General features: G+C 44.2%; 1 protein-coding gene across 3 annotated transcripts; it reads left to right on the top strand.

Annotated features, from left to right (window-relative positions):
• NR2F1 (nuclear receptor subfamily 2 group F member 1) lies at positions 1-24,545 on the top strand. Of its 3 annotated transcripts, none has more exons than XM_072606163.1 (4): positions 1-94; positions 13,602-15,199; positions 17,711-18,238; positions 23,486-24,545. In XM_072606163.1, the coding sequence occupies exons 2-4, from the start codon at positions 14,758-14,760 to the stop codon at positions 23,764-23,766; spliced, it is 1,251 nt and encodes a 416-aa protein (XP_072462264.1). In that variant the 5' UTR covers positions 1-94; positions 13,602-14,757; the 3' UTR covers positions 23,767-24,545. The 3 variants fall into 3 exon arrangements, with proteins under 3 accessions (XP_072462264.1, XP_072462266.1, XP_072462263.1); XM_072606162.1 differs by lacking the exon at positions 1-94 and adding an exon at positions 12,718-13,482; XM_072606165.1 differs by lacking the exon at positions 1-94 and having other exon boundaries at positions 12,716-15,199.
• The last annotated feature ends 2,034 nt before the right edge of the window (positions 24,546-26,579 follow it).

Below are 26,579 nucleotides of genomic sequence, written 5' to 3'. Positions count from 1 at the left end.
CAACAGGAGACACTGCAAAACATGAAAGGGAAGCTTGCGGCCCTAACCCCAGAGAGCATTGACAATTTCACACAGAAAGGACGTCCCGATTTCCGTAAGATTCTGTTGCTTTTTTTATTAGTGTTTATGTCAACCTAAAATAGGACACGCGGTTGGGAAGTGACTTGGGGCAGGGGGTTGGGGACTGGAGAAAGAAAAGGAGGAAGAATGGGGGAGAAGGGGAGAGAGAGAGAGAGAGAGAGCTCATTTTAAACACCTATGTGTTTAAGTGCTTTAATCTCATTTGAGAGAGAGACCTGACTATCGATGGGTAAATCATAGTTTGAGTTGAATTGGAAGGATGGCTTTAAAATGTGAATCTTTATGACTATTTTGTAGTTATGAAGTTCACGTAGCTCTAAGAAATCTTTGTGTAGCTATGTCCACCTCCTTAAGCGGTTTATCACAGTTCTTGTATGTTTTGAGGAAGGTCTCACATGTCATATCCCCCCATATGTGTATGGCCTCTAACCAATTCACATACCTGTCTCTGTGGTTGTCTGTATAGTACTCTACTTCCTGTTGTGATAGACTTAAAGCAATGCCGATGTTTCAAGTCACTGACTTCTGAATAAGCAGTAGAATTCCCAGAGTTGGTAGTTCTTCCTCCGCTCCCAACCCCCGATCCAAGAGGCGAGAAGAGGTTCTGTACTGAAAGGACAGAATATGTTTGGAATCTAGAGTTTGGGACTTAAGAAAGGATGGAGTATGGCTGAATCCGAGCCTCTTTGAAAGTATAGCTAGGTCAGTCCTGACCCTCGAAACTCCAGTCTCCCACCCCCCCCCCCCCCAACCCCACTAACAACACACAGCCATTCTAATCACCTGTTCTGCCTGAGCTTTCACCTTGGTCCAGACCCCAAACTCCCCGAAGGTTGTCCCCAAAGTCCAATGTGGCTCCCTTAACCCCTTTCTGATGGGAGGAAGTTCTGCCAGGCAGACACTGGATATTCTGTGCCAGAGCCAACCAGAGCCAGGACTCCCAACAGAAAGACACAGTCAGGTACTAGTTGCAAATGCTCTGCTTTTGAAATACCTAGATCCCTTTCTCCCCCGACCCCATTCCATGAAATGACAATGTCACTGTTTGGGTTTGTTGTTTTTAAATACATTAACGGATCATTGTGGTCTCCCTTGTCAAGTCATTATGCCTTTATCCCCACCAATTAACCACACCTCACAGGGCTGCTATTAAGAGCTAAATTGAGCTTAAAAAGTGAGGTATCCCATTTCATACAGATGTTGTAATCTCCCGCAGATAATCGCGGCAAACCGCCAGAGAAATTACTGGAGGTCAGGTCGAATTCGCTCCTCTGGAGGGATGCTGGTTCCCTCAGAACCAACTTCTGGGAAGTAGGGAACTGGTGAGCAGGGAAATCAGTTACCAACTCTGGGAGAAGTGAGAAGTCGAGTAAGTCGACTGCTTTAGGGGCTGCTGGGTTGTGAGGACTGGCGAGACCGGTATCGGACTGGGGTCGGATCAGAGAGGCCAAGAGCACCAGAAAGGGAAATCTCCTAGGTAGTGCCACAGAGAACACTCCAAGAGCAAGTCGTGCGTTTTTACGCAAGAAGTTGAGCTTGAGGATACAGTTAGGTAAGGGAAGGTAGTGCAGCTTTGTTCTTAGTCTTCTCTAGGATTGCCGGAGCCTTAATCAGGGACTTTGGGTGAAAATACCGGGGAGGTGGGATGTTAGCCCAATATATGTCGCTACTAATTTTTCTTACCAGGTTAGTTGAGTCTCCGCAAGCAGGGCTGAAACCCCTGAAAGTTTGACACAGGCAAGGGGGTTATAGGACGGGGCTCCGATTGCTGATTGCAAGCAAGCTGAGAGTACTGAAGTTGTTTAAGCAGTAAGTGAAAGAAGGTGGAAAAGTGGCGCCCGGAATTAAGAGGATTCACCCAGAAAAGACGTGAGCGGCCTGTTGTAGCTTTCTTCATTATTATCCCAGCCACGGTCCTGATCCAGCACCATCCCCCCTTCCCGCCCCAGTAGGTGCAGCTGGAGGGATCTAGGACTTCAGGAGCCAAGATCCCCTAAAAGGATCTGCAGAGCTCTGCTCCTTGACCCTGGGAAAAAGGCTTGGGTTAGGGCGGGCTTCAGGAGGAGGAAAGCTCATCAGTGTATCCTTGCCTTCGGTGACTTAGATTTCACTCTCAATGTTGGGTACAACAAATTTAGTCAAGCCTAAAGAGATTAATTTTCCAGTGTAATCCAATTAAAAGATTTCTAAAGTAATCTTTTGCAAAAAGAAAAAAAGCGCAATGCCACTAAAGAGGGCTTGGTGACACTGATTTATCGCTGGAGTGAAATGAGTGGGCAGGACTCTCTCCCCCTCCCCTTGATGGAATTTGACCAGTACATCCTCTCGCTGCCTCCAGTGGAAAATATATTTGCTTTTCGGAAAGACACCCATCCATCACGCCAACCTGTGCATCCGATAATATGGAGGGGAGTTGGGTTGCTTACAAGCACCATAGACTTTTTAAAGTGCTAATAGATTTATGGTCTCTTTCTCGACGCCCATCCAGAGTAATTAGCACATATGTTCTAAATAGATGATAGTTTTGTGAGCAGTAAAGCAATTACCCATCGTTGGAGCTGACAGTTCCTCCAACTAAACTCCAACCAGCAGCTAATTGGAAAAGTCATTTCAGCTCCATTGTCTGCAATTAGTCCTGCTAAACTACTACACCCCAACTAGCTGGTTTGAGGTTAATTTATTCCCTCTTTTTATTTTCATTGGAAGAGCCTTGCCAAATAGGACTTTCCTGTTGCCCTTCAGGACGTTGCCCTGGGACTGAGTGGAGACTTGAGCCCTCTGGGGGTGGGGAAGGAAGCGGGGATGTGGGGGACTTCCTGGGTTCGCTTGTGGGCTCAATCATCTGTGCCAGGCTGAAGAAGGGAGCACCTTTTTCCTAACAATTTCTGTGTCCAGCAGCCTAAATTCAGTCTAAATAAAATCTCTTCCTTAGTTGGCAGCAAGTAATTTGGTTAAGTTTCAAGCTTCTAAAAGTCGTTTTTCTTCCTTGGCGTTAAAACGAGCCATTGAGGACACGGACTCTGAAAGTGTCCCCTGCCTCCGCACTCCTCCACCCCACCCTCTGCTAGTCCCTAAGGAGAAATCTGTCTTCTAGGGAGCCCCATACCGATAAGAGCAGCAAAGTAAGCCTGAGTTACACTTGACTCTCTGGTCTGAACTCTCAGTGGGGAAGAAGAGGAAAGGATTTTATTGTTGACCCTTCAAACTGAGAGGGAGCCTCAGAGCTCTTGGGACAGAGCCACACCCCAAAGCTTCTCCCCTTCTACACTTAGGAGAGTTTTTATATTATTATTATGTTTGTGTGTGTGAAGCCACACAGGTCTAGGGCTTGTGCACAGTGAGTGGAAAAAATGTGTTAAACGGCGGTTTGATGCCCCATCGGAGCTTCCAAATATCCAGCGGCTGGAATTCTTCTACTTAATTTACTCTTTATTGGACGGGGCGGCTCCTTCTAGCCTATTCACCCGGAGTGCGGGAAAATATCAGTTGGGGCTAGAGATGGGGGAGGCACAGAGAAAGTGGATGGTGGAGGGGTTGAAGCTGGAGGTCTTGAGACCTACATACTCTAGCAGGTACTACAGAGAGAGAGAGAGAGAGAGAGAGAGAGAGAGAGAGAGAGAGAGAGAGAGAGAGAGAGAGAGAGAGAGAGAGAGAGAGAGAGATCAAGCAGAGCAGGTGATCTAGGTCTCTGGAGGGTAGCCGAAAAAAAAATCCCTCAGGCTGGGGGGTATCTTGGTATCCCAGGGTCCGAGAGGTCTGGAGGAGGGAAGATGGAAGGAGATTTGTGGGTTGGGATGAGAACTTGTAGCCCTGGCAACAAAGTATTCCCTTAAAGGAATTTAAAGCGAAATGTCCCCAGGCTCTGAGAGCAAGGAGAATATTACATGGAGAGGAAAAGAAGGAGTAAAGCCTTCGGGAAGTGGGGAGGGGGGGGAACGGGGGGAGAGGAGGCGGTAAAGTGGAAGCCCCTTCAGCCCTAGATATCAAGCAATCTTTTCCGGACGGTCGCTCTGCTTAAAGTCCGGTGGATTCCGGCCCCCGCTCACCGCCTCCCCCCCCACCAAGTAAATATAACAATAACTAAAAAAAACAGCTCGGGTGAGATTTTAGTCAGCACATGAGTCTTACTGAAGTAATTCTGATTTCAATAAATTGCAGCTAATTGCGCAACTTCAAGGAGACGGCGTTATGTATTTATAGCGAGAAAAGCTAAATCCGTCTAGTGCCAGATTCCCGTCTGTTCTCCACTTATTTAATGTTTTAACCAAATTAATAACTAGGGGTGCACACAAAGAGGAGAGCGTATGGAAAAATTACATGCAGTTCTTTGCATTCTTTGTACATCATCTCCCACCTGTCTATCACTGTCCCTGCATTTTAGGAGAAAATTCAAAGGAACTGTCCTTTGCAGTTTATAATGGAAACGGCCGCAGTTTTAAATAAGATCTTCACTAACGTGCCTCCACCAAGTCCCACAATCAACCGATGGACCATTTGATCTTTTAGGGTTTAAATATAACGTCCCAGAAAGAAAATAAGGATGTGGATGCCAATGGAGCGCATCACCTGAACTTGATAAATAGAGTATAGAGTCTCTTTCTCCCTATTTGTGGCTCAGACAAATTGTCATCTGCCCAAGGAAGCATATGTAATATGTAATGTGGATTAGGTAGGTTTGTATGTATGTGCATAGAAAGATATATAAGGACAGATGGAAAGGGGTATATCTACATTCGTAATGGGGTCTACTCCTATACATTTATTCACTTCTAGGATAAAGGCATTTTCGTTGCTCCCATAGTTTCTTTCCATTAAGAGCGATTAGATGGTGTCTATTCAAAGCTGCTGATCCAGAGAGAAAATAGGAGTGGATAAAAGGAGATTTCAAGTGACCTCCTCGTCCCTTTCACACCAACCTGAGCCCCAGAATAGCCAAGGATCAGCTAACACAAAAGCTTTTCCCTATTCCTTTCAGCCTCAGAAGATTCCGTGCAAGGGGTTAACAATAAAACATAGAACTCTCCCCTGGTTTGGTTAGATCATGCCTTTGGAATACTTTATTAACTGCCCCGCTGAGTGGCTGCTTTTTTTTTTTTTTGTAACTTCTTCTGAAACGGGTAAATAAAATATACGTAGCATGGTAAAAAAAAAAAAAAAAAAAGAAAGAAAGAAAGAAAAGAAAAGAAAGAAAGGAAGGAAGGAAGGAAGGAAGGAAGGAAGGAAGGAAGGAAGGAAGGAAGGAAGGAAGGAAGGAAGGAAGGAAGGAAGAAAACAATTATTTACAGCTGTCTGTGGTTTTCATAGCTACTTGTTATGTTCATGTTATCTTATTTAAACTTCATAGCATCTACCTTCTTCGCAGTGGTGGAAGACGCTGTAATAAACATATCTTACTCCTGACAGTTTAGAAGAAAATGTTAAGGTTTATTATTTAGATCAGCCCTTATGATGAAGTAAATTGTGTTGCATAACTGCTGTAGTCACCAGCAGCAGACTTGCTGGGTTTGAGAAGCCAACACTTTTACACTGGTTTGTCTCATAGGCAGAGAAGAAAGTGATATGCAATACTTAAACATATTCTGGCGATCTTTAGTCAGCGAAATGTCCAACTCAGATTTACTCCTGATGGACTAATCCTTGTAGTAAAAGAAACAGGAGCTGTGACAGGTAACTATTAAGGGAAATGATTATATAGTACAGTTGATTGTATTGTCAGGACTATCTAACAACCTTCAAACTCACTCCAAAACTTGAACTTTTCATCCAAAACCAGCCCATTTTCCTTGAGAAGAATAACCAGGCAGTCATTTTCCACAAGTCAAGTATTTTCAAATGTAAGCACCTGGAGGGTTTTCTTGGGGGGAGGGGGGGGTGATTTTTTTTTTATTCTACAAACAGTCTTGGGGGAAATGACTTGATTTTTAAAATTATTTTTACTCAACTCCAAAGTAAATATTTGGTTCTAGATTTACGAATATGCTGGAAATGATTGTCACTGCTTTCTAGTGGAAGGTCTGATTTGCATAAAAAGGTCATAGATGTGCCCTCTTGCAAGTCACCCCCAGAATGGCACTGATCCTCTGCTCTCCAAGGGAGGTTGGGAGGGGGAGGATTTCACTTATCCTGCTTGTTCCCAAACACTTATTTTAAATGCCTAGTTTGGGGTAGAAAACGAAGCTGTTTATTAAGTTAAAGCAGGTCTGCACTCAATCTCTGGATGTTGAAACTTAAAGGTGACAAAGAATAAAGGGTCAGGTTGACAGACTGATAGATGGCATACATAGATCTATGCTATAACTGCTCAGACAGAATTCGTGGCTAGACTGATAGCAGCAAAGCTCCCAAGTTGTTCATTACACCCCTATTTTCCCAGTGACAAGAAAAGGCAGAACTTTTTTGTAACTCAAGAACTACAAGCTCAACTTAGTCTTAGAAACTAAGATCCTTCTGAGAGAGAATAAAATTTTTTAAAAGTAATAAAACCATAGACATTTATATGTCTTTCTCCCTTTTGCCTCCAAAAGCATTAAACCTAATACATAATTGTAAATATGTCTTCATCATCTCCATTCACTTCTGGCATTAATTCCATGCTAAGAGAGAGACTAATTGATTCAGCACCTTTAAAATAAGCCCTTTCATAAAGGTCTACAGTGGAATCAGAGAGACTGACCTTTTTTTTTCCCCAGTGGTTGTGACAGTATGTTCATCTCTCTAGATGTACTTGATAACACACAGTTAGTCCTGTTATCTGGTCTCTTAAACTAAATAATGTAGCTTATTAATGGTATGAGAGAAATGGGATAGGAGAGAATTTTCACAAGAATCTGGTCTCCTGAAAGGCGTCAAAGCTCTTGAAATGGATTTAGAAAATGTTTTTACAAGGCCACCTTTGTTCACTGTGTTTTACCAAAAGGCCAAAATTAATTATTTGACTGGGTGAGTTGAATGAGAAGAAAATACCAAGATCAAAACATTTTCAAGGATTAGTAAAGAATGATTCAACAATCAGTTAACTGTTAAAAAAAAAGATATTGGGAAAATATTCAATGATACTTCACTGTGTTTAGAACTCAGGAATCAATCTCCTGACCAAAAAAAAAAAAAAAAAAGGTAAATCTTCCTGTGTAAACATATTGTGCTGTCTCTCTCTCTCTGTCTCTCTCTGTCTCTCTCTGTCTCTCTCTCTCTCTCTCTCTCTCCCTCTCTCCCTCTCTCCCTCTCTCCCTTTCTTCCTCTCCCCCTCTCCCCCTCTCCCCCTCTCCCTCTCTCTCTCTCTCTCTCTCTCTCTCCTCTCCCTCTCTCTCTCTCTCTCTCTCCTCTTCTTCCCTCCCTCTGTTTGTCTTTCTCGCTATGTGCATTTATCATATATATTTTCTCTAACACGTACAGTTTACTGGGATCCTGATTAGGGAGGATTCACTATTCTCTGGAAGGTTTGGTTTGTTTGTTTGTTTTGGTTTAATTGATTAACACTCGGTGGTGATACCAGCAGAACAAATGTTTGGGAGCAGGGAGAGACAGAGCATTTTTGACCATTTAGATATTCTCTTCCACCTCACCCCTGGGAAAGAAAGTCTTCTTTTGCTTTGGCATTGGAGCTGACCACACAAGGGGTCATCTCTTATCCCAGCTGAGTTCAGAGGAAAGGTCTGTAGGGAACTGGAAAGAAGTTCAAAGGAATTTCAGGCCAAGAATGGATATACTTCCTCAGAGAGGCCTAACTTGACAGAGCTCATAGGGAAGTCCAAGCTCCATGTGGGGTCAAGCAACGTCCCAACAGCTGACCTAGTTGAGAGCCTCGGCAAGTTCATAGTAGCAATGAGACACATGGCAGGGCACTATGGAGAAAGGAATGTAGGAGGTGGGAGGGAACAACCAGATTCAACTGCACATAGAGACTGGTCTGGACAGGAGAAAGGAGGGAGACAAAGGACACTTGGGTTGTGACTCAGTTTCAGACTCTGGGTGAGATAAATGACTTGAAACTAGGCCTGATGTGAGAACCCATGGGGAGGGGAGCCTATGAGAGAGTCCAGTGGATGATTGAGAAACACAGTGCCTGTGTAGATAAACACCACTGAAGAGGTGGTTAGGGTTCTATGGAGTTTATTAACATAGTTGCATTCTTAAAATAATGGCTTCCACTATATGACATAGGTAGGTCTTATACCTCTTAATTTTACTACTGATTGTTTAAATCCAACAGTTTCAAGACTATGAGGATGTTAAGTTGAAAAAGTAACCCTGGACGGGGTTTCAAAAGTCTCAGCACCACGGCCTCTCCCCAGGACCTAAGCTGCTGCTTTTATCTTCCATCAGCTGGTGTCCTTGTTTGAGAGAGGCTGGGGACATGTGAGGGCAGTTGGAAAGTGTTTCTGCATGAGGAAGATGGAGAGGAGCAGGTGAAATCTGGGACAAAGGGTGCTAACAGAATTAAGGGGTCAGTTGAAGTGGGCCTAACTGGCTCAGCCAGGCTTGGGCTGGAGCCACCCTAGGAGAAAACCAGTGCCTCCTCTCATCTCCCCATCTCAACCCCCAACCTCCACATGGAAAGAACTTCTGAAAATTGATGCTGATGCAACTCTGAGGATGAGGATGGTATGATGGTTGCATTTGTCTTGGAAGGAGGGAAGTAGAAACAGCTGCTGAGAAACAGAACTGTAGCCCTGGGGGCCACTTTCCTGTCTGACATAGAAGTTGAGGCCAGCCTTGGACTAGGAAAATCTTAAGATTACTTCCAAAGAATAATCAAAGCAAAAAAACCCAAAAACCAAAAGTGATGTCAGATCTAGGATTTGGTGAACATGACCCCACCTGGCCATGCCTACATTTCCACTCACTCCTCACCCCAGTCTTCAGTTCTTTTTAAACTATGAAAGGCCTGAGTCCTTATAGTTATCTCCCAGTTTCTAGAGCAAGAGTCAATCTGATGGAAAGTGAGAAATATCATATTTGGTGAGACAAGCTGGCTCCTTGGAGGGCTGTATCCTTCCTAGGCCATTCCTGGTTTTTTCTAGGGTTGTCCCACCCCTCACCAACTGAAACATTAAAATTCTGTCACCAAACCAATGCCCTAACATGTTGAATACTTGTTTTTGCCATCCCAAACAGCATTAGCAAAACAGCCATTCTTCTCTCCCTGTCTTTTTCCCCCTTCTGACCCAAGCCTGTGCTTCTAAGGCTAGAAAATGGACTTCAAAATTTTTAATTGATGATATTACTTTCTCATTCCCTTTCTCCATACCTCCAGTTCATTTTCCAGCTTGGCCTTAATATCCCTTTCAACCTTCCCACCCTTCATTATAACTTCAAGAAAGGAAGAATGCAGAAGGGACTTCTGGCTCTGACACAGGATAGTCTGAGTTTCTCTCCCCCACTGCTCATTGCAGCTCTTTTCTCAGTTCCTGGGGTCAGTCTGATAGAGGTTCTTTTAATCTGTTGACACTATCACCCAGATAAAAGCTAGCTACCATCGATCTCTTCCATTAGGTGGTCACATAACAAACAGGACAGGTGACCGAACAGAGCATTCTCCTGTTTATCCTTCCTTGTTGACGACCTGGCACCCTTCTAGTCACCACTGCAAATACTGCTCAGTAAATCCGCGGAAGTTTGTATCTTCATTGCATCTGTATGTATAGCAAAACGTATGACTCTATGTGTATAATGCATCAACAGATGTTGTATAGGGTGTGTGTCTGTATCTGTGTTCGTGTTTTGAATGTGGACAGATGCTACCATAATACACTCACATCTCGAGGACCCGATATGTGGAGCTTTACTTTAATATCCATTAAATTACACAGACTGAAAGCAGTAAAAATACTGTATAACTGAGTCGGTCCCCACCATTTCAGCTTCACCAGACACTGACCCCAGACTAGAGTAACCCGACTTGATATCAAGAGGAAAAAAAAATAAAAAGTTCCCTCTCTAATCCTTCCACAATCTGGAAGGCAGTGGTAGTCTTAAGGAAATAGAGATAGAGGATGTATTTCTCTTTGCCCCCCACCCCCATTAGCAACACTGAATTTAAGGGGGTGGGGTGAGAAGCCGTACTTGCCTGGTGCGGGGCAGGGCTTGGCCGGGTCTCTGTGGTGCCAGCTGTGAGAGATCCAGGATTCTGGGGAACGTCGGCAAGTAGAAGGATGGGCGCTTGCAGGGTCTGTTCACCTCTCTTCTCTCTCTCTCTCTCTCTCCCTCCTCTCTCTCTCTCTCTCTCTCTCTCTCTCTCTCTCTCTCTCTCTCTCTCTCTCTCTCTCTCTCTCTCTCTCTCCCTCTCTCCCCTCCCTCTGACTCTCCCTCTCTTCCTCTCCCTCCCCTTTTTCTTTTTTCTTCTCCTCTCTCTTCTCTCACACACACTCTCTCCCCCCTCTCTCCATCTCCTCTGTGTGTTTCTATCTTGCTCTGCTTCTCACTCTCAGGCTCTTCACAGTCTGAGCAAAATCTAGATCGCATACATAGAGCCTGCTTTTTTTTGTCTGATTTAATCTTGTTCGTTTCACCTTTTCACTGACCAGGAGACATGAGTGAGAGTTTATTTGGGGAGAGGGAGAGAGAGGAAAGGAGCCCACTGTTGCATAGTCAATAACATCCTTTTTATCAATGCAATATACAAAAGGGGCGGCTTGGCCCAGAGAACCCATTGAAACTCTCCTCATTATTCGGCTTGGGGGGTTTGTGGGGACAGACAAATAAAACCATTTATTCTGCTATTAAGAGTGATCGGTTCTACTCATCGCCAAACCATCCCACACTTCCACTGTTTCAGGTTTGAAGGAGAGCAGAAACATTAAGCTTCTCATCACACCAGAAAGCATCACAAATACACCTCTGCTGGGAATTTAGAGAAAAGTGTAAAAGAAAAAATCCATCTTTACCAATAAAGCGTGGATACTTTACATTCACTTTTACCTGAGATGGTGTTGGATTTCAGAACGCTTTGCCTGAGACAAACTTTTACGTTATCCCGAGTGGAGCGCCTACTCTTTGCTGCCGCTTTGTCATACACACACAAATACACTAGAACCTCTTTGAACATGTTCTCAAAGGTGAGGGGGCTGGGACTGAAGCATTGGAGAATATTCAACTAATAGAAATATTCTATTCTTCTAGTACAATCTCTCAAGTAAAAAAAAAATCCATTGAAAGAAATTTCAAAGTGTTGTCTTTGGTTGCAGTAAAGGCAAAACTCGGTACGAGAAGGAGAGGGGTGGGGAGGGGGGGTTGCTGGAAGTGGGGGGTGGGGTGGGGACGATAAGTGAACGAAGCTGCCCTTCCTGGGCTCGATGTCTGTCCGCTAGATGGCAGGCAGCTCCAGCTATTCTTCCAGGCAAAGGCGGCAGGGGGAGAGCCGAGCTTCCCCTTCTTCCTCTAACCAATCACAATCACCACCACATTTTTTTCTCTCTCCCTCTCTTTCCCCACCATCTCGCTCCCTTTCTCCCTCCCCCCGTCTCTCTCTCTCTCTCTCTCTCTCTCTCTCTCTCTCTCTCTCTCTCTCTCTCTCTCTCTCTCTCTCTCTCTCTCTCTCTCCTCCCCCCTTTTTTCTCTTTTCCTGGGAATCACTCACTTGCGCGCATTGATCCTTCCAGACAACAATTCGAGAACTTACTTTTGTTTTATTAATAATTATTGAAGTGTTGCCGTTTGGCAGAACCTAGGGACCAAAAAGAAAAAAAAAAACGAGAGAGAGAGAGAGAGAGAGAGAGAGAGAGAGAGAGAGAGAGAGATGAGAGAGAGAGAGAGAGTATAGGGAGAGCAAAAAAGAAATAGAAAAGAAAACCTGTTTTTTTTCGAAAAGCGTAAAAAAAATTTTTTAAAAACACACACGTTTTAATAGGAAAAGGTGTAAATGAAAAGTGGATTTCTGATCTCATTTTGTGGCGGGGAGAATTCCATGAGCGTGATTTATCGTAATTAAAGCTATAAAACCAAGGCAGCACTTTGGGCAATAAATGGGGCACTCTCCTCACTGCAGCTGAGGAAAAAATAAAATGAGCAAGGGTTGAATTGGAAACCTATTTCTTAGGTCATGCATATATATGGGAGGGGGGATTAAAATTCACTTTATTACGCAAATCATTAAAATGGTAGAATTGTTCACTCCCAATTAAAATATTCTCTTAGTCTTTTCCGCCAATGGCACTCTCATCACTCATAAAATCTAACATATAAAAAAAAAAACTTTTCAGACAGAATCAAAATAATTTCCTTCTAATTCTCCTTTCCCTCTAATGCAGTGCCTTCTCCCCACCCCCACCCCCTCGATTCTGTGTGTGTGTGTGTGTGTGTGTGTGTGTGTGTGTGTGTGTGTGTGTGACCATAGACGACCCATACTAATCAGGTCTCAAAGTAAATAGCAGCGCAGGGCGATCTCAATGTAAATTGCGCTTGTCAGAAGAACACCCCCTCCCCCCCAATCCCCCGCCCCTCTCTCTCACTTTCTCTCCTCCTCCCTTCCCCATCCAGTCAGTAGGTAGCAAAGGGAAAAAAAGGGGGGAGGGCGGAGGAGGGAGGGGGGAGGGGATATTCAACCAATCGAGTGAAGGAGGCTTGGCTAACCTTAGCCTCCCATTTTCTCTCCCCCCAATTCAGGGCTCTGACCAGTCAGTCGCCTTTGATTATCAGTTGCCAGCAGCCCTTCTCTTGGCTCCTTGACATGAGCTCCATATAAGGCAGCGATCTCCATAGAAACGTGTCAGTTTCAATAGTAGTGTCAAAGTTCACTATATACAGACATTCGCGCAGATCCCCTTTCGGAAACATTGCTCTGCTAGTCCTCCCGTTTAAACGCATTCAATTTTTGGGTCTCTCTCTCTCTCTCTCTCTCTCTCTCTCTCTCTCTCTCTCTCTCTCTCTCTCTCTCTCTCTCTCTCCTCTCTCTCCTCTCTCTCCTCTCTCTCTCCCTCTCTCTCTCTCTCTCTCTCTCTCTCTCTCTCTCTCTCTCTCTCTCTTTCTCCCCTTTCATCTCTTCTCTCTCCCCCTCTCTCCTCCCTGTCTCTCCCCTTTCTCCTTTCTTGCATATTCTATTAGTTTTTTTCTTATCTTTCTTCTCTCTCTTTTTCTCCTTCTTTTTTCCCTCCTCCTAGTCTCTTTTACTCCATTCTGGTTGGAAGAGAGAGGGTGAAACTTTAAAAAAAAAGGAGACTCTCCCTTCGTAATCTTATTGTTATTATTATATAAATATATATATACATATATATATTTAGAGGGAGGGTGTTGGTTGCCGGCTGAAGAGGACTTACTTAAAATACTAAAAAAAGAACATTTTTGGGCGATCTCCAGTGTTTTTTAATCAGCTCTGTGTGTTATAGCAGAAGAAACAGAAAGAAGAAGCGAGAAAGAGGAAAAGAAGAAGATTATTTATTCGACCTACTTTGGATGTCTCTTTTTTTTGTAAATTCTTATTCCTCTTATTTTAATTTTTTAAACTTCGCTGTGAAGTCGTCTGCGGCGTGAATTTATCCTGTTTTTCTTCTTCTTTCATTACCTTCCCCCCCACCCCCCCAAAAAAGGGCAGAATCACCAGCACCGCCACCACAACAAAAAAAGAGCAAACTGTGTAATCTTCATCTCCTGAATCCCGCTTTCCAGGACTGGTTTCCTGAATGGCTGGCTGCGTTTTACCCTGGACCTGGCCCCCGGACACTTTCAAGCCTTGATCATCCTGAGGCTTCTCCTGTCTTCGATCTTTCTGTTCTCCAGTTTACGCACCTCCAGAGCCCGGAGCACCCGCCCCGGCAGCAGCAGCGGCGGCGGCGGCGGCGGCGGCGGCGGCGGCAGCGGCAGCAGCGGCGGCGGCGGCGGCGGCTGCACCAGCGGCAGCAGCTACAGCAGCACCACCGGCCCCAGCCTGGGCAGCGGCGGCGGCGGTGGCGGCAGCGGCGGCAGCAGCAGCAGCAGCGGCGGCGGCGGCGGCGGCGGCAGCCCCGACCTCCTCCTCCTCCTCCTCCACCGCCTCCTCCTCCTCCTCCTCCTCCTCCTCCTCCTTCCCCTGCTTCCTCTATGTCTGCACATCCTTTGCACTCCTAGCACTCGGCCCGTGGTGTGTGTGTGTGTGTGTGCGTGTGTGTGTGTGTGTGTGTGCGTGTGTGTGTGTGTCTGTCTGTGTGTGTGAGAGAGGGAGAGAGTGTGTATGTGTGTGTGTGTGCGTGTGTACTGTGTCCGATGTTCATCTTCCCCCCCGTGTAGCTCTGAATGCCTCTCCCCGTAGCCTTATTTGCCGTTTCTGAATTTTCAACTTGAAGAAGAAAAAAAAGCCAAGGGGGGGTGGGGGAGGGGGGGAAGGAGGAATCAACCCCCAAAACGAGAACCGGAGAGGGGGAAGGGGGAGAGAGAGAGAGGAGGGGAAAGACGGGGGAGGGGGGGCTGCAAAGAGAGAGAGAGAAAGAAAGAAAGAAAACGGCAGGAACAACAAACCGCACCAGGGCAGCAGCGGCAGCGGCACCCGGAGCCGCCGAGGCAGCAGCCGCCGCCGCCGCCGCCGCCACAGCAGCAGCAGCATCGCCCAGGTCTCTCGCTCCGGCTCCTCTCCCCCAAACCCGAGCTACCCACCTCCCCCTCCCCCTTCCCCCTTCCCCCCTCCCCCCTCCCCTTCCCCTCCCTCCTCTCTCTCCCCGGCAGCCCTCTGCGAGAAGCTCCGCTCCCCCAGCACTTTCTGGGCCCTGAGATATGGCAATGGTAGTTAGCAGCTGGCGAGATCCGCAGGAAGACGTGGCCGGGGGGAACCCAGGCGGCCCCAACCCCGCAGCCCAGCCCGCCCGGGAGCAGCAGCAGCAGGCGGGTTCGGCGGCCCCGCACACCCCCCAGACCCCGAGCCAGCCGGGACCTCCGTCCACCCCAGGCACGGCGGGGGACAAGGGGCAAGGCCAGCCCGGCTCGGGCCAAAGCCAGCAACACATTGAGTGTGTGGTGTGCGGGGACAAATCGAGCGGGAAACACTACGGCCAATTCACCTGCGAAGGCTGCAAAAGTTTCTTCAAGAGAAGCGTCCGCAGGAACTTAACTTACACATGCCGTGCCAACAGGAACTGTCCCATAGACCAGCATCACCGCAATCAGTGCCAATATTGCCGCCTCAAGAAGTGTCTCAAAGTGGGCATGAGGCGGGAAGGTGAATATTTCTTCTCTTTTACTTCTAGCTTTGCTGTGTTTTTCTTTTGCTTTCTCTTGATTTTGCTTCCCCTTCATTCGAAAATACCATCTTATCTCCTCACTCTAACCCTCCCCCCTTTCTCCTAGCCATCTCCCCCAGCTTTGCAACCCAGGCTTCGCTCTGCTGACACCCCCTTTCTCAAACGACCCCTGTTCTGCACCTACCCCCCTCCGCGAAATCCCCTTCCTGTACACCCCCTCCTTCCTACTTATCCTGATGAGGATTTTTTTTTTTATGAAAAGAACTGGAAAAAAAAAAACCTCAGTCTTTCTTAATTCTGCTGTGTCTCTTCCCCCACGCGCGTGTGTGTGTGTGTGTGGCTGCTTTAGTATATGTTGGCATGATGTTTGGGGGGAGTGATTTTTTTTTTTTTTTGCAAAGCTATATTTTCTCCATTCTCCCTTTAAAATCTTTATTAAATAGGGGAGGGTCGGAAGGTGGGAAGGGGGACACTTTACAGTAGATTCATTGCTGTCATCATCTTTTCTGAAGCCTGGCTTGGAAAAAGAGGATCGAGATTTATTGCACTTGTAGGTCTAATGGGGAGGGGGGAGAAAAAGGGGGAGGAAATCTGCTTGCATTTAATGGTTCCCTCTCCTATCCAATGTGCTGCAGTGTGCTTCTCTCCAGATCTGTGGCCTTGTTTTCTCTCCTTCTACTTTGAAAGGAAAGTTTGTGACTGATCCCTGCTTTTATAGTTGTGTCATTTTTTTTAAAGCATGTTACTTATTTTATTTCTCCACCAAACTCCACCCTCTGCTTAAATACTCCATACAAATGACAATTTCCAGTGTATTTACCGTTCCTTCTTATTTCACCATAATGCCTAGTCTGCAGCTGGCATGAGCTTCCACACCATTTAAAGCATGGTTTTGTCAGTATAAGTTTGGATGTTGGATATGCCTCAGTTTCACATGGAAAGATATGCTGCACTCTTTTATATAGAGATTTAGCAGTTTACAGTTAAAGTTTATCTTCTTACTACCGTTAAAGATGTCTTACAGTCAAATAAGATAACCAGTCAATTTTGCAGAGTGAAAATTACTCTTTTAATTGGTTTTAAAATTATATTTTATATGCCACAAGAAAAGAAATTGAATTCCCTCAGATCTGGAAGAGCTGGCAAATATGACGACTTCATTTCGTAGCTCCAGGGAGCTTTTTGTAGACATTTGAAAAAGGAAAAAAAAACACTTTGAATTGTGCTCTCATTTAATTGAAAAATAACTGCCAAGTTCAAAACTATACTGAAGTGCGAAAACTATTCTAGCCCCATTAGATTTTAAGGGCTCAAATTGCATTTATTACTTGCACTAAAATTGGATGAAAGTTAAAGAAACTATGAATTGTTAAATAGGAAAGTAAAATTATAACTATATGTGTATATATATAAATACACACAAGCATATCAAAATGCATGGGGGGGAGCAATAGCCTCAACTTCACTAAAGTTGCCTTTGTTTACTTGACAATTTCAAACGTTGAGACTGTCGAAGTCAAACATACACATACTTTAAAAAAAAAAAAACTTTGTTCAGCTTTAGAAACTCAAAGCATGCTTACGTTTTGCATTCAGATGGTTAATGAATCCAGGGTTTTTGCAGTTGCAAGCTAGTGCATTCACTGGGCAAAAGCTGTCTGCAGGGTTTTGCAGTGGGACCGCACAGGACAGACATTAATTATATTCCCTACTCTTTTTCAATAATGTTTGGCTACTGTAAGTTTGAAAATTTTTATTTTCATGGAAAATATTTAGTCTTTTTGTTGTTTTTAACAGTAAGAACTTTGTGTGATGTTGTGGGGAAAGGGAGACGGAGTGGTACTAGAGAATTACTCTGCTTAAAAGTTGAAAGTGGTTAGTAAGGGTATGTAACATGTATCTATTTTAAAGACGATTTTGTAGCATTTGAGGGTGATGTGGAAACACTTTATGAGTATACCACTGATAGTTTGCAAATCAGTGTACTTGGGGCACTTGCCTTAGACCACAACCATTTCGTCTGTTTTTAACCTTGGTTTGTTGAAGTCCGGAGGGGTGAGTGGGGTTTTGTTTTCTATGCATATTTTCTTGGTTATCTTTCCTGGGGTTTGGACAAGTGGTGGTTGAGGTGTGGGGGCAGGACGATGGTTCTTCTTATGAGGTCTTCTTCGGGTTGAGTCTGTACTGAGTCTGCAAAGAGAAGAGAGCAGAACGATTGCCGCACTTATCAAGATTCTGCGATTGGATGGATTGATACCTGTCTGGATCTATAGACCCCTATGTGGGACTGCGTGTTTATGTGTGAGTCTGAGAGTATGTGTGAATGTGATGTGTGTGTGTGTGTGTATGTGTGTGTGTGCGCGCCTGGGCGTGTGTGTCTTCGGGGAGAGGCACTTGCATTGTCTCGGGACCCGCAGCACCGCGTTGAGGAGATGTTTGCAAGCCCCTTGGATGCACATTTCCTCTTCTTTTCTCTTTCTTTTTGTCAGCGGTTCAGCGAGGAAGAATGCCTCCAACCCAACCCAACCCAGGCCAATATGCCCTCACCAATGGGGATCCCCTGAATGGTCACTGCTATCTGTCTGGATACATCTCACTGCTGCTGCGGGCCGAGCCCTACCCTACCTCCCGCTACGGCAGCCAGTGCATGCAGCCGAACAACATCATGGGCATAGAGAACATCTGCGAGCTCGCCGCCCGCCTACTCTTCAGTGCCGTCGAGTGGGCCCGCAACATTCCCTTCTTCCCGGACCTGCAGATCACAGACCAGGTGGCCCTGCTGCGGCTCACGTGGAGCGAGCTGTTTGTCCTCAACGCGGCGCAGTGCTCCATGCCCCTCCACGTGGCCCCGCTGCTGGCCGCAGCGGGCCTGCACGCTTCACCCATGTCCGCCGACCGGGTCGTGGCCTTCATGGATCACATCCGTATCTTCCAGGAGCAGGTGGAGAAGCTCAAGGCCCTGCACGTCGACTCCGCGGAGTACAGCTGCCTCAAAGCCATCGTCCTCTTCACTTCAGGTGAGGGGTGGAGGAGGGAGGGGAGGAGGGAGAAGAGGAAGGGGTGGAGGGAGATGCATAGAGGGAGGGCTGGAGAGGCGGGGGAGTCGCGATGGGGAGAGGGAGCACAAGTGCTTGGTAAGAGCTAGAGCCAGCTTGATGCCTCCCTCCCCCATCACCTCCTCTTCCTCCCCAATCTCCTCACCCTCGCCTCCGAGTCCGACAACTAGATGGCTTGGGTGGGGGTTGGGGAGGAGGTCGCTGCTGCCAGTTTTGGAGTGGATCTAGAGGTGGGTGGGCCTCTGCTGCTGCTGTTGCTGCTGCTGCTTTCTCAGTTACTACAGCAGCTTAGTCTCACCAGCCCGATCTGGTCTGGAACGGAGGATGTGGTGGCCTGGTTAGGGGGTGAAACAAACCAGCCTGCCTATCTCTACCTCAGCTCTGTCGGCGTCTGAGTGAGCTCAGGGATCTGAGGGAGAAGAAAAGAGGAGGGCTTGAGAATGTTGGTTTGTCTTGTGTGGTACTTTCACTGAACGAATTTCTTGACTCAGATCGTTCACACACACACACATACACACATATTAAAATTAAAAATAAGAGTATAGAGAGAAAGAGGGAAATCAAGCCAAATAAATCATAAACAATATCGCTTTGCTGCTGCCAGTTTTTTCCTTGTCGGAAATCATTCAGATGTTTGCAGTTACAGATGTTTATTGGGGTCATTTAAAAAAAAAGATTCAATATAAACAAAAAAGATTTTTTAAAAAACCCAACAAAGCAAGTAGAACTCACAAGGAAAGTAAGATTGCGTCGGCCCAAAGATAAATCTTTTTGCTATGCAAACCCCACCAATATTAGCAATTTAACAGATTGCTGGGGGAAAATATCAAATGAAGTGTAGGCGGTGGTAACTTGAATGTTAACAATTCCCCTTATGATAGAGGGTTCAAATTAACTTGTAAGAAAGTGCATTACATGGCTTTGAAGTGTTCTCCTTTTAGCCTATGTGAATTCTGTATTATCTCTTATTGTCATATCCTGTAAGCAGTAAACATCTAAATACCAAAGACAGCAGGTAATAGGGGAAATGTAAACAAAGCCAGAAAAGATGTGCATGCAGAGCTGTATAGAGCTGTTGTGGTCCTTTTCTACTTACATATTTAGTAGCGGTAGTATTACTACTGTCCGTGTTATTTTTTAATTCTTCCATATAGTGAAAACTAGATTCCTAATAAATCTATCCTAGAATCAGAAGGAGCCAAACGAAAATCATTCTCTAGCAAAGATGACAAAACCCTCCCAAGGCCTTGCTGAACAGTAAGCAATTTATAATCTATCAATATTTGTTGCCTTTCATGCGTGAAAAATAGTATTTACATTGTATTAAAATGACTCTTAAATTTGCACAATATTGTAATGTAGCAAATGTAGTATTAATATCGATTTGAACAACAGATAATTTATTTAGACAGGAGCACCTAATTTGTATGCAGGGTGGCCAGAGCCATGTACTTTGACTGCCCCCTTTTACTTTCAGTGCAAATGCAGGTCTGCTAGTGAGAGAGGAGTTATTCTTTGCAAGAGGAGAAAGTGTGAACCTTAAAACAAATGGAAGATTTATTGAATAGCCACCTCAATGGTTTGAATGCATTTTATCTTAATAAGTCTTCTTGATGGAAACATGTTTTTCAAACGTGACAAAGAGGCTTGAAAGCATAGATCAGGCTGATTTAACTCTGGAGCATGCCTGTAGACTTACCTACTTTTTACACTCATTCACTGTGGAGGTTCCATCAATAAATAGGCCAATCACAGTGAAGTTGATTTTTTTAACCCTATCTAGTGAGGTCTTAGGAAATAGAAATGTGACACTGTAGTGTAGAATGGTCGACTCAGGAGAGATCTCCCCTCCCTTCTGCTACCCCAAAGGCGTTGGTTCTACCCACTTTCCAACTCCTTAGAATTTTCTGTTCACATGCCCCTTCTCCATGTAGCCAAGAGAGCTATAGCATCTACAGTGAAGTCCCTATAATTAACTCCTTTATTTCAACTTTATATTCCTAAACAGCAATGCTAAATCCTTCTTTGCGAAACAAAACAAAAGTTTCCCAAAGAGCTTCCTTGGATGACAACTTAAAGGCACAAAGGGTGTCTAGTGAGTTAATAACAATATTATTTTATTTGAGAAAATTAAAGCAGAATATCTGAAAATGGAAATACAGCTGTCAGGAACAATTCACCCCCTCCCCCACACACACATTTCCACTTTTGACTAAACTTGTTTTGATTGCAAGCCAGAAGGGAATTCATGGGAAGCCCTTCTCAAAGTCATCCAACTTTTAAGCAAACTTGGAAGTGATGGAAAAAAACATTTTTAGACATTGTTTAAAGAAGTTTGCTAAGGCTAAGTATTTAACGCTGGCAGGGGGGTCCCCTGTTGTGGTTTTTACATTTGGGCCCTGGATGGTTTGTTTAATCCTTAATATCCTGGACATCATCCAAGGACTGGGTCATGACCTGAACTTACTTAAAAAAGAAAACTCTATTAATTCACACACCTAAATATTTCTTCAGATAAATGAGAGCTTCTCTGAAAGTGATAGTCTAGTTAACATAAATACAATAAATCCATTTTCAGCACAATAATAACTTTGATTTCTAGTTATGGCAGCTGATTACATCTATATTTTCTAAACACTAAACTCTCCTGAATGCACCACATGAAATACATTCTCTACACGACAAAGGCTAAGACTGTAGAGCCCTGAACAGTAATGGTTATTTATTTACATAATTTCTTTTCCATACAGTGTAGAAGAAATATTGAGCGTCCCCGTATTGACACTGCCATATAAAAAGAGAGACATGGATTTTGCACATTATGCTTCCTTTTCTTATCTGAGATATAATTCATATAGTGTAAATATGTATTGCATTACACTTGCCCCAGCTCTCCAAGAGCTGTGGATGCGATAATCTAATCGATCTGAAAGCCCATTCCCGTCTGTTCACCATTGGTGAAACCTTTTTTCTAGTGAGAAAAGGAAAATTAGCTTCCAAAGTCCTAACCCAAGTCCTGATCAAGCCAAATCCTTCTTTCTTCAGAATGGATAGGAGTGGATATCTAAATGGCAGCCCCAGCAGAAAGGAAGGAAGGAAGGAAGGAAGGAAGGAAGGAAGGAAGGAAGGAAGGAAGGAAGGAAGGAAGGAAGGAAGGAAGGAAGGAAGGAAGGAAAGAAGGAAGGAAGGAAGGAAGATCGAAACCTGGTTGAGGGAAAGATACAGGGTTCAATGCCTAGCCTTTCCACTTCCTTCAGTCAAGGGTAATAGATGTAGGTTAGTGTCCGATGACCCTGCACTTTGGCGGGCACTTATCGTAAACATCTGATAAATATTTTACAGACCTTAAGGGGATGGCATATGGGTCTTATAAAAAAAAAATCTGCTAGAGTGTTAGGGGGAATCTTTTCATATCGTATTGTCTGGATTTGAATAGGGTCCTGGGGCATAACAGGGAGATAATACATGTATTGCAAGATATATGTAAATATGAGCTTTCTTGGTGGCAATCGCTGTAGTCTGTTTAGATTAAAGGCCAAGAACAGACCTATGCATTCTTTAGCTAAACAGGGTGCATGTGGGTTTTTTGGTTTTTGTTTGGTTGGGTTTTTTGCAGTAAATCCACTCTACTCTGGATTTTGGTATTAAAGAATATCACCGTATTAACAACATAGTATGGATTAGCAAAGCAATTTGGCTTGGGTAATTATATATCTGAGAGCAACCTAGTCTGGATCTCAGGTCAAAGGATTCCTTTCTCAGAAGTTCTTGAATTATAGCTTGTTTTATTTGTATTTTTTGCTCAAGGCCATAGTCTTGTAGATGAAGGAGCTCAGAAATCTTTGTATCCAGTTCTTGAAATATAGACATAAACTTCAAAAATACAGGCACAGCCGGGTTTTGATTTGAATCATTTGTTATGCCTTTTCAGGGTCATTCTTCTACAGACACAATTTCCCAATGTCCTTTTGGGGCCATTATCGTGCATTAAGACATACATAGATCTATATGGATAGAGTATTAGCAAAGTCTGACTTTGATCTCTATTAAACCTTCCCACTTAGTAATGGTTCCTCTATGATCCTTATGTTTTTAAAATATTTATTATTGCAATTAGAAACAATGTGGATATTTGAACTACAGAAGGAGTGATTGTGGCTTCCATTGAACCCACTTTTCTCTACTAACCAGCCAACACAAAGTAACCTGCTGTTCTGCGATATTATTATTAAAAGAAGGACTCGAGTTGATGTGAGATAAGCAGATAGAGTTTGAGATTATATCATTCTGTGGAGTGTTTTTCCTCCCTTCTCTTCTTCAGTAAGAAGCTTCTCTGTCTGGCTACGTTTTAGCTGGTGTTTAGGCACCGCAGCCGTTCTTAGCTTTGTGTCTGATAGCTGCAGATGTCTCCTTAGCACACAGCCTGGAGTAACTGAGCCATATTCCTCTAGATTATTATACAGCTTGCAAAGATGTGACCAATTTTCAATTACTTGATCTAAGATACAGATAGAAGTGTGAGCTTGCGCCTAGGAATTGCACTGCGTATTCCTTACACAGGAACCTTAAACCCTATATTGCTAAAGCGTTGGACTTGATCTAATTCCCAGCATATCAACAAACGACTGCCTGCCCTCCCCACCCCCACCCCCCAACCTCCAGCCCTTTACGCGTTTATTGCTACTCAATCTAGTTTGGGGTCTAGGATTTTGGCTGCTGTTGTCTTGGCTTCTATTGGGTCCAAGATGTATTTAGTTCTTTTTTTAACTGTTTCGCTAAGGTTCTTTAACACCCCCCCCACACACACACACCCGCCCCAAATCATCGGCTGAAGCAATCGTCTTAATGAACTGAATGCCCTGAAAGAACCTGCCCTTCAGGCTGAGGACAGGTTGCTGTGTGTAGAAAGCATGGCTTCAGAGTCTTACATTATTTAATCCAAAGGTGAAGGAGGAAAAACAAAGAGAGGGAGAGGTTGATGTGTGTGTGTGTGTGTGTGTGTGTGCGCGCGCGTAGATTCTCTAGGCTTGGTGGGAGTTTGATTTATTTTCATTTTGTTGGAGGTAGAAAAAAAGAAGAAGGGAGTTGGGGGAGGCCTAAGGGGGAAGGATTTTTTTTTCTTCTGTTTGTGACTGCTGCTCACTGTCCTAACTGTTTGCACCCCCCTCCCCCCACATGTCTCCTCCCTGTGTGTGGCTGCTCCGGCAGACGCCTGTGGCCTGTCAGATGCCGCCCATATCGAGAGCCTGCAGGAGAAATCTCAATGCGCCCTGGAGGAGTACGTGAGAAGCCAATACCCCAACCAGCCGAGCCGCTTCGGCAAACTGCTGCTGCGGCTGCCTTCCCTGCGCACTGTCTCCTCCTCAGTCATTGAACAGCTCTTCTTCGTTCGCTTGGTAGGTAAAACCCCCATTGAAACTCTCATCAGAGATATGTTACTGTCTGGGAGCAGCTTCAACTGGCCTTACATGTCCATCCAGTGTTCCTAGACCTGAGACAGCAGCGCCCTTGGTCCCTGAGCCCCCAGTAGAGACACAGAGGACGAGGCTTTGGCCAAGGACACCAAACACAGACAGAAATGGTCGAACTTGTTAACGCCGGGGTGCAAATGGTGAAAGGTGGGGAGCGAGGGAGGGGAGAGAGGTGAGGGATCGGAGCCGAAACAACCCAGCAGAAATATATATTAAAAAAAAAAAAAAAGGAAAAAAGACTCATTTAGAATCAGATCTGTGAACACATTGAAAAGGAAATGAAAAGGACCTTGTGTCTATGGGGGGAAAATGAAGAAAGGACCATGGGGATTTTAATAAAACAGAAGGAGAATAATGGACCTTCCAGGATTTATTGTGGACTGATGTGTGGATATATTCTGTACAGAAAAAAAAAAACATCGAAGCGAACTGAAGCCTATGTAGAAACACACAAAAACACTTACCACGAACATTGTTATTCATTTTGTAAAATATTAGTCTTTATTTTCATTTTTTGTAAAAATTTAAAACATCGTATGCGCATAAAGAAAAACAAGAATTAGGGGGAAAATAACATTTTCCAAATAATTATAAAAAATTGTCCTGTGTCTATGTATCTATATCTGTTTTGTATTTTTTTCTGGTTCCAAACCAGGTTTCCTGTGATTCTATACTAATAATTTTTGATATAACCCTTTGCTTCTTATAATGAGTGCGATATATGTTGTCGAAAAGCTGTTCTTCAAGAATTAAAATTGAAGTGAGAATTTAAACAAAAATAAAAGATTTAGCAAAAACACGTGTCTTGTTGCTTGACACATTTCAAAAGGTAGAGACAAACTCAAAATTACTTTCGAATCTAGTTGTCATTAGAATAGAAAAGGAAAGAAGGGAGGGAGGGTTGGAGGGGGTAGACTTTATTAAAGACCCCAGCAAAGTTAAATGGAGATTATACTACTGAAATAAAATCCACTCCGTTGTGTAGATTCGAGGAACTAAGCCCCCAGGTTCGACAAGTGACTTCAAGGCCGGTGTCAGCTTTTTCACTGTAGTGAGACGGATTTACCCTCTTCATGATTAGCTTCTGTTGGTGCCTGGAGGTTTGTAGGCTTTGAGAAGCAGAGAATATCCTGTTCATAGCACATTTCCACACAGGGTGCCTTGGAATAGATCTTCGTTTATTGTCCTTTGACTTGGCGGTAAACTATTGGTGGTTCTACTACTATTGGTGGTGGAATTTGTGGTTGTTCTGGGGGGTCGAGAGAGTTTGTCTATTGCTTTCTGGGAAGGATGGTTTCTCAGGAAGACAGATGGTTGTCCTAGTGCCTTTGAGAGGGAGAACCTCGAAGAGCTTCAGAAGAGTTAGGAGACTCAAGGCTGTGTGCTCAGTTACTACTACACTTTTTGCTGAAAAGATCGGCAGTATTTGTTTTCCTATATAGTCACGAGTATTGTCATAAAATTATTCCCAGTCCGTTCCTAGGAAAATCCAACAGGACAATTTCTCTTTGGGTGGCATAGATGGACCCTCCCTGGCTTTCTCTCATGGCCACTCTATGGAATGAGAATTGGAGAGGTGTGCCAAAGCCCGGTTTTTAATTTAAAAACCATTTCCATCATGGTGCCCCTTTGAAGGTAAAGGCTTCACAATGCTGCTTGCTGGTGGTGCAGATCTCTGTAACAGCTTTCAGAGCATGAATGTTTTATAGGATCTGAGACAGAGCTGTAAGAACACATACTGCCAAGGGAGCTCTTGCTTAACGTATTAATAAAGCCAGATCTTTAAAAATAACACCCCTCCCCCACCCCCATACCCATTCCCAAACATACCCCAATGAGGCAAGAGCTTTCATTTCAGAAGCCAGTAGCAGTGTTTTGCTTTCAATTTGCTGTCTATAGTCTCCAGAATTTTTTCTTTTTCTTTTTTTAATGCATTAACAAGATCCTTCACTCACTTCAACCCACTTGGGGTGTTTAATATTCTAGGTGCAGTAGAGCCTGGGCAAGTACAGCTCTATACAGTAACCAGTTACCAGAATGCTACAGATCAACATCTGGGGGCAGATGTTCTTTAGCCCTGTATTCTGTATAGAGAATTAGAGTATCAGCTCAGCAGCAGTTGTGGATGTATGTAGCTTTGTGACAATAAACCAGAACCCAACCAATGGAAATTAAGCGCAACTGCCTCCCCCTCCTACTCTACTCCCACCCTAGGCCTTAGCCCTCAGCCCAGATGCAAGGGCAATAGCTTTGTCCTTGAATTGACTCCCAAGGCAGAATGAGGAGAAATGGAAGAATTGGTTGGAGGAGAGAGGAAAGATTTAATTCATAAATTCTGCTCCAAGAAAATTTTAAGAAATGACCCTGGACATGTGTTTTAAAGGTGGAGAAGAGATAAAACAAGGCAGGGGTCAGGGAGTGGGGAATTGGTCTGCCTATAAGCACATACACCCATATCTCCTGCTTTTTAAAAAATGAGAAAATATATTCATTACAATGTGATCCCTCTGATGAAAACAGATAAACATTTTTGTAGTTCAAAATGTGTGTTTTCTATAAATTTAAAGATGAAGGTTTAACAGCTGTGTACCCATTTTAAGATAAAGCATGAGGGCTGTTTTTGAGTTGTGATATGGGCATTCCTTTCTTGGGGAGGGTGAAGAAGAGGTATTGAAAGTGCTAGAAATTGGCTCTTGTAGAGAGTTAAGTTTCAAAGTATAGGATACCAATATATGTTCTACCTTCAACACTTTTCTAAACCCTGATTTAAGTATATAAACATACATGCTATTTACCTATGGGAAGAAAGTTTTCCTGTGTGACCATTCATT

Source organism: Notamacropus eugenii, chromosome 4 (assembly GCF_028372415.1).
Source record: "Notamacropus eugenii isolate mMacEug1 chromosome 4, mMacEug1.pri_v2, whole genome shotgun sequence".
Classification (NCBI taxonomy): Eukaryota; Metazoa; Chordata; class Mammalia; order Diprotodontia; family Macropodidae; genus Notamacropus; species Notamacropus eugenii.
This window is presented reverse-complemented; position numbering and strand designations above follow the sequence as displayed.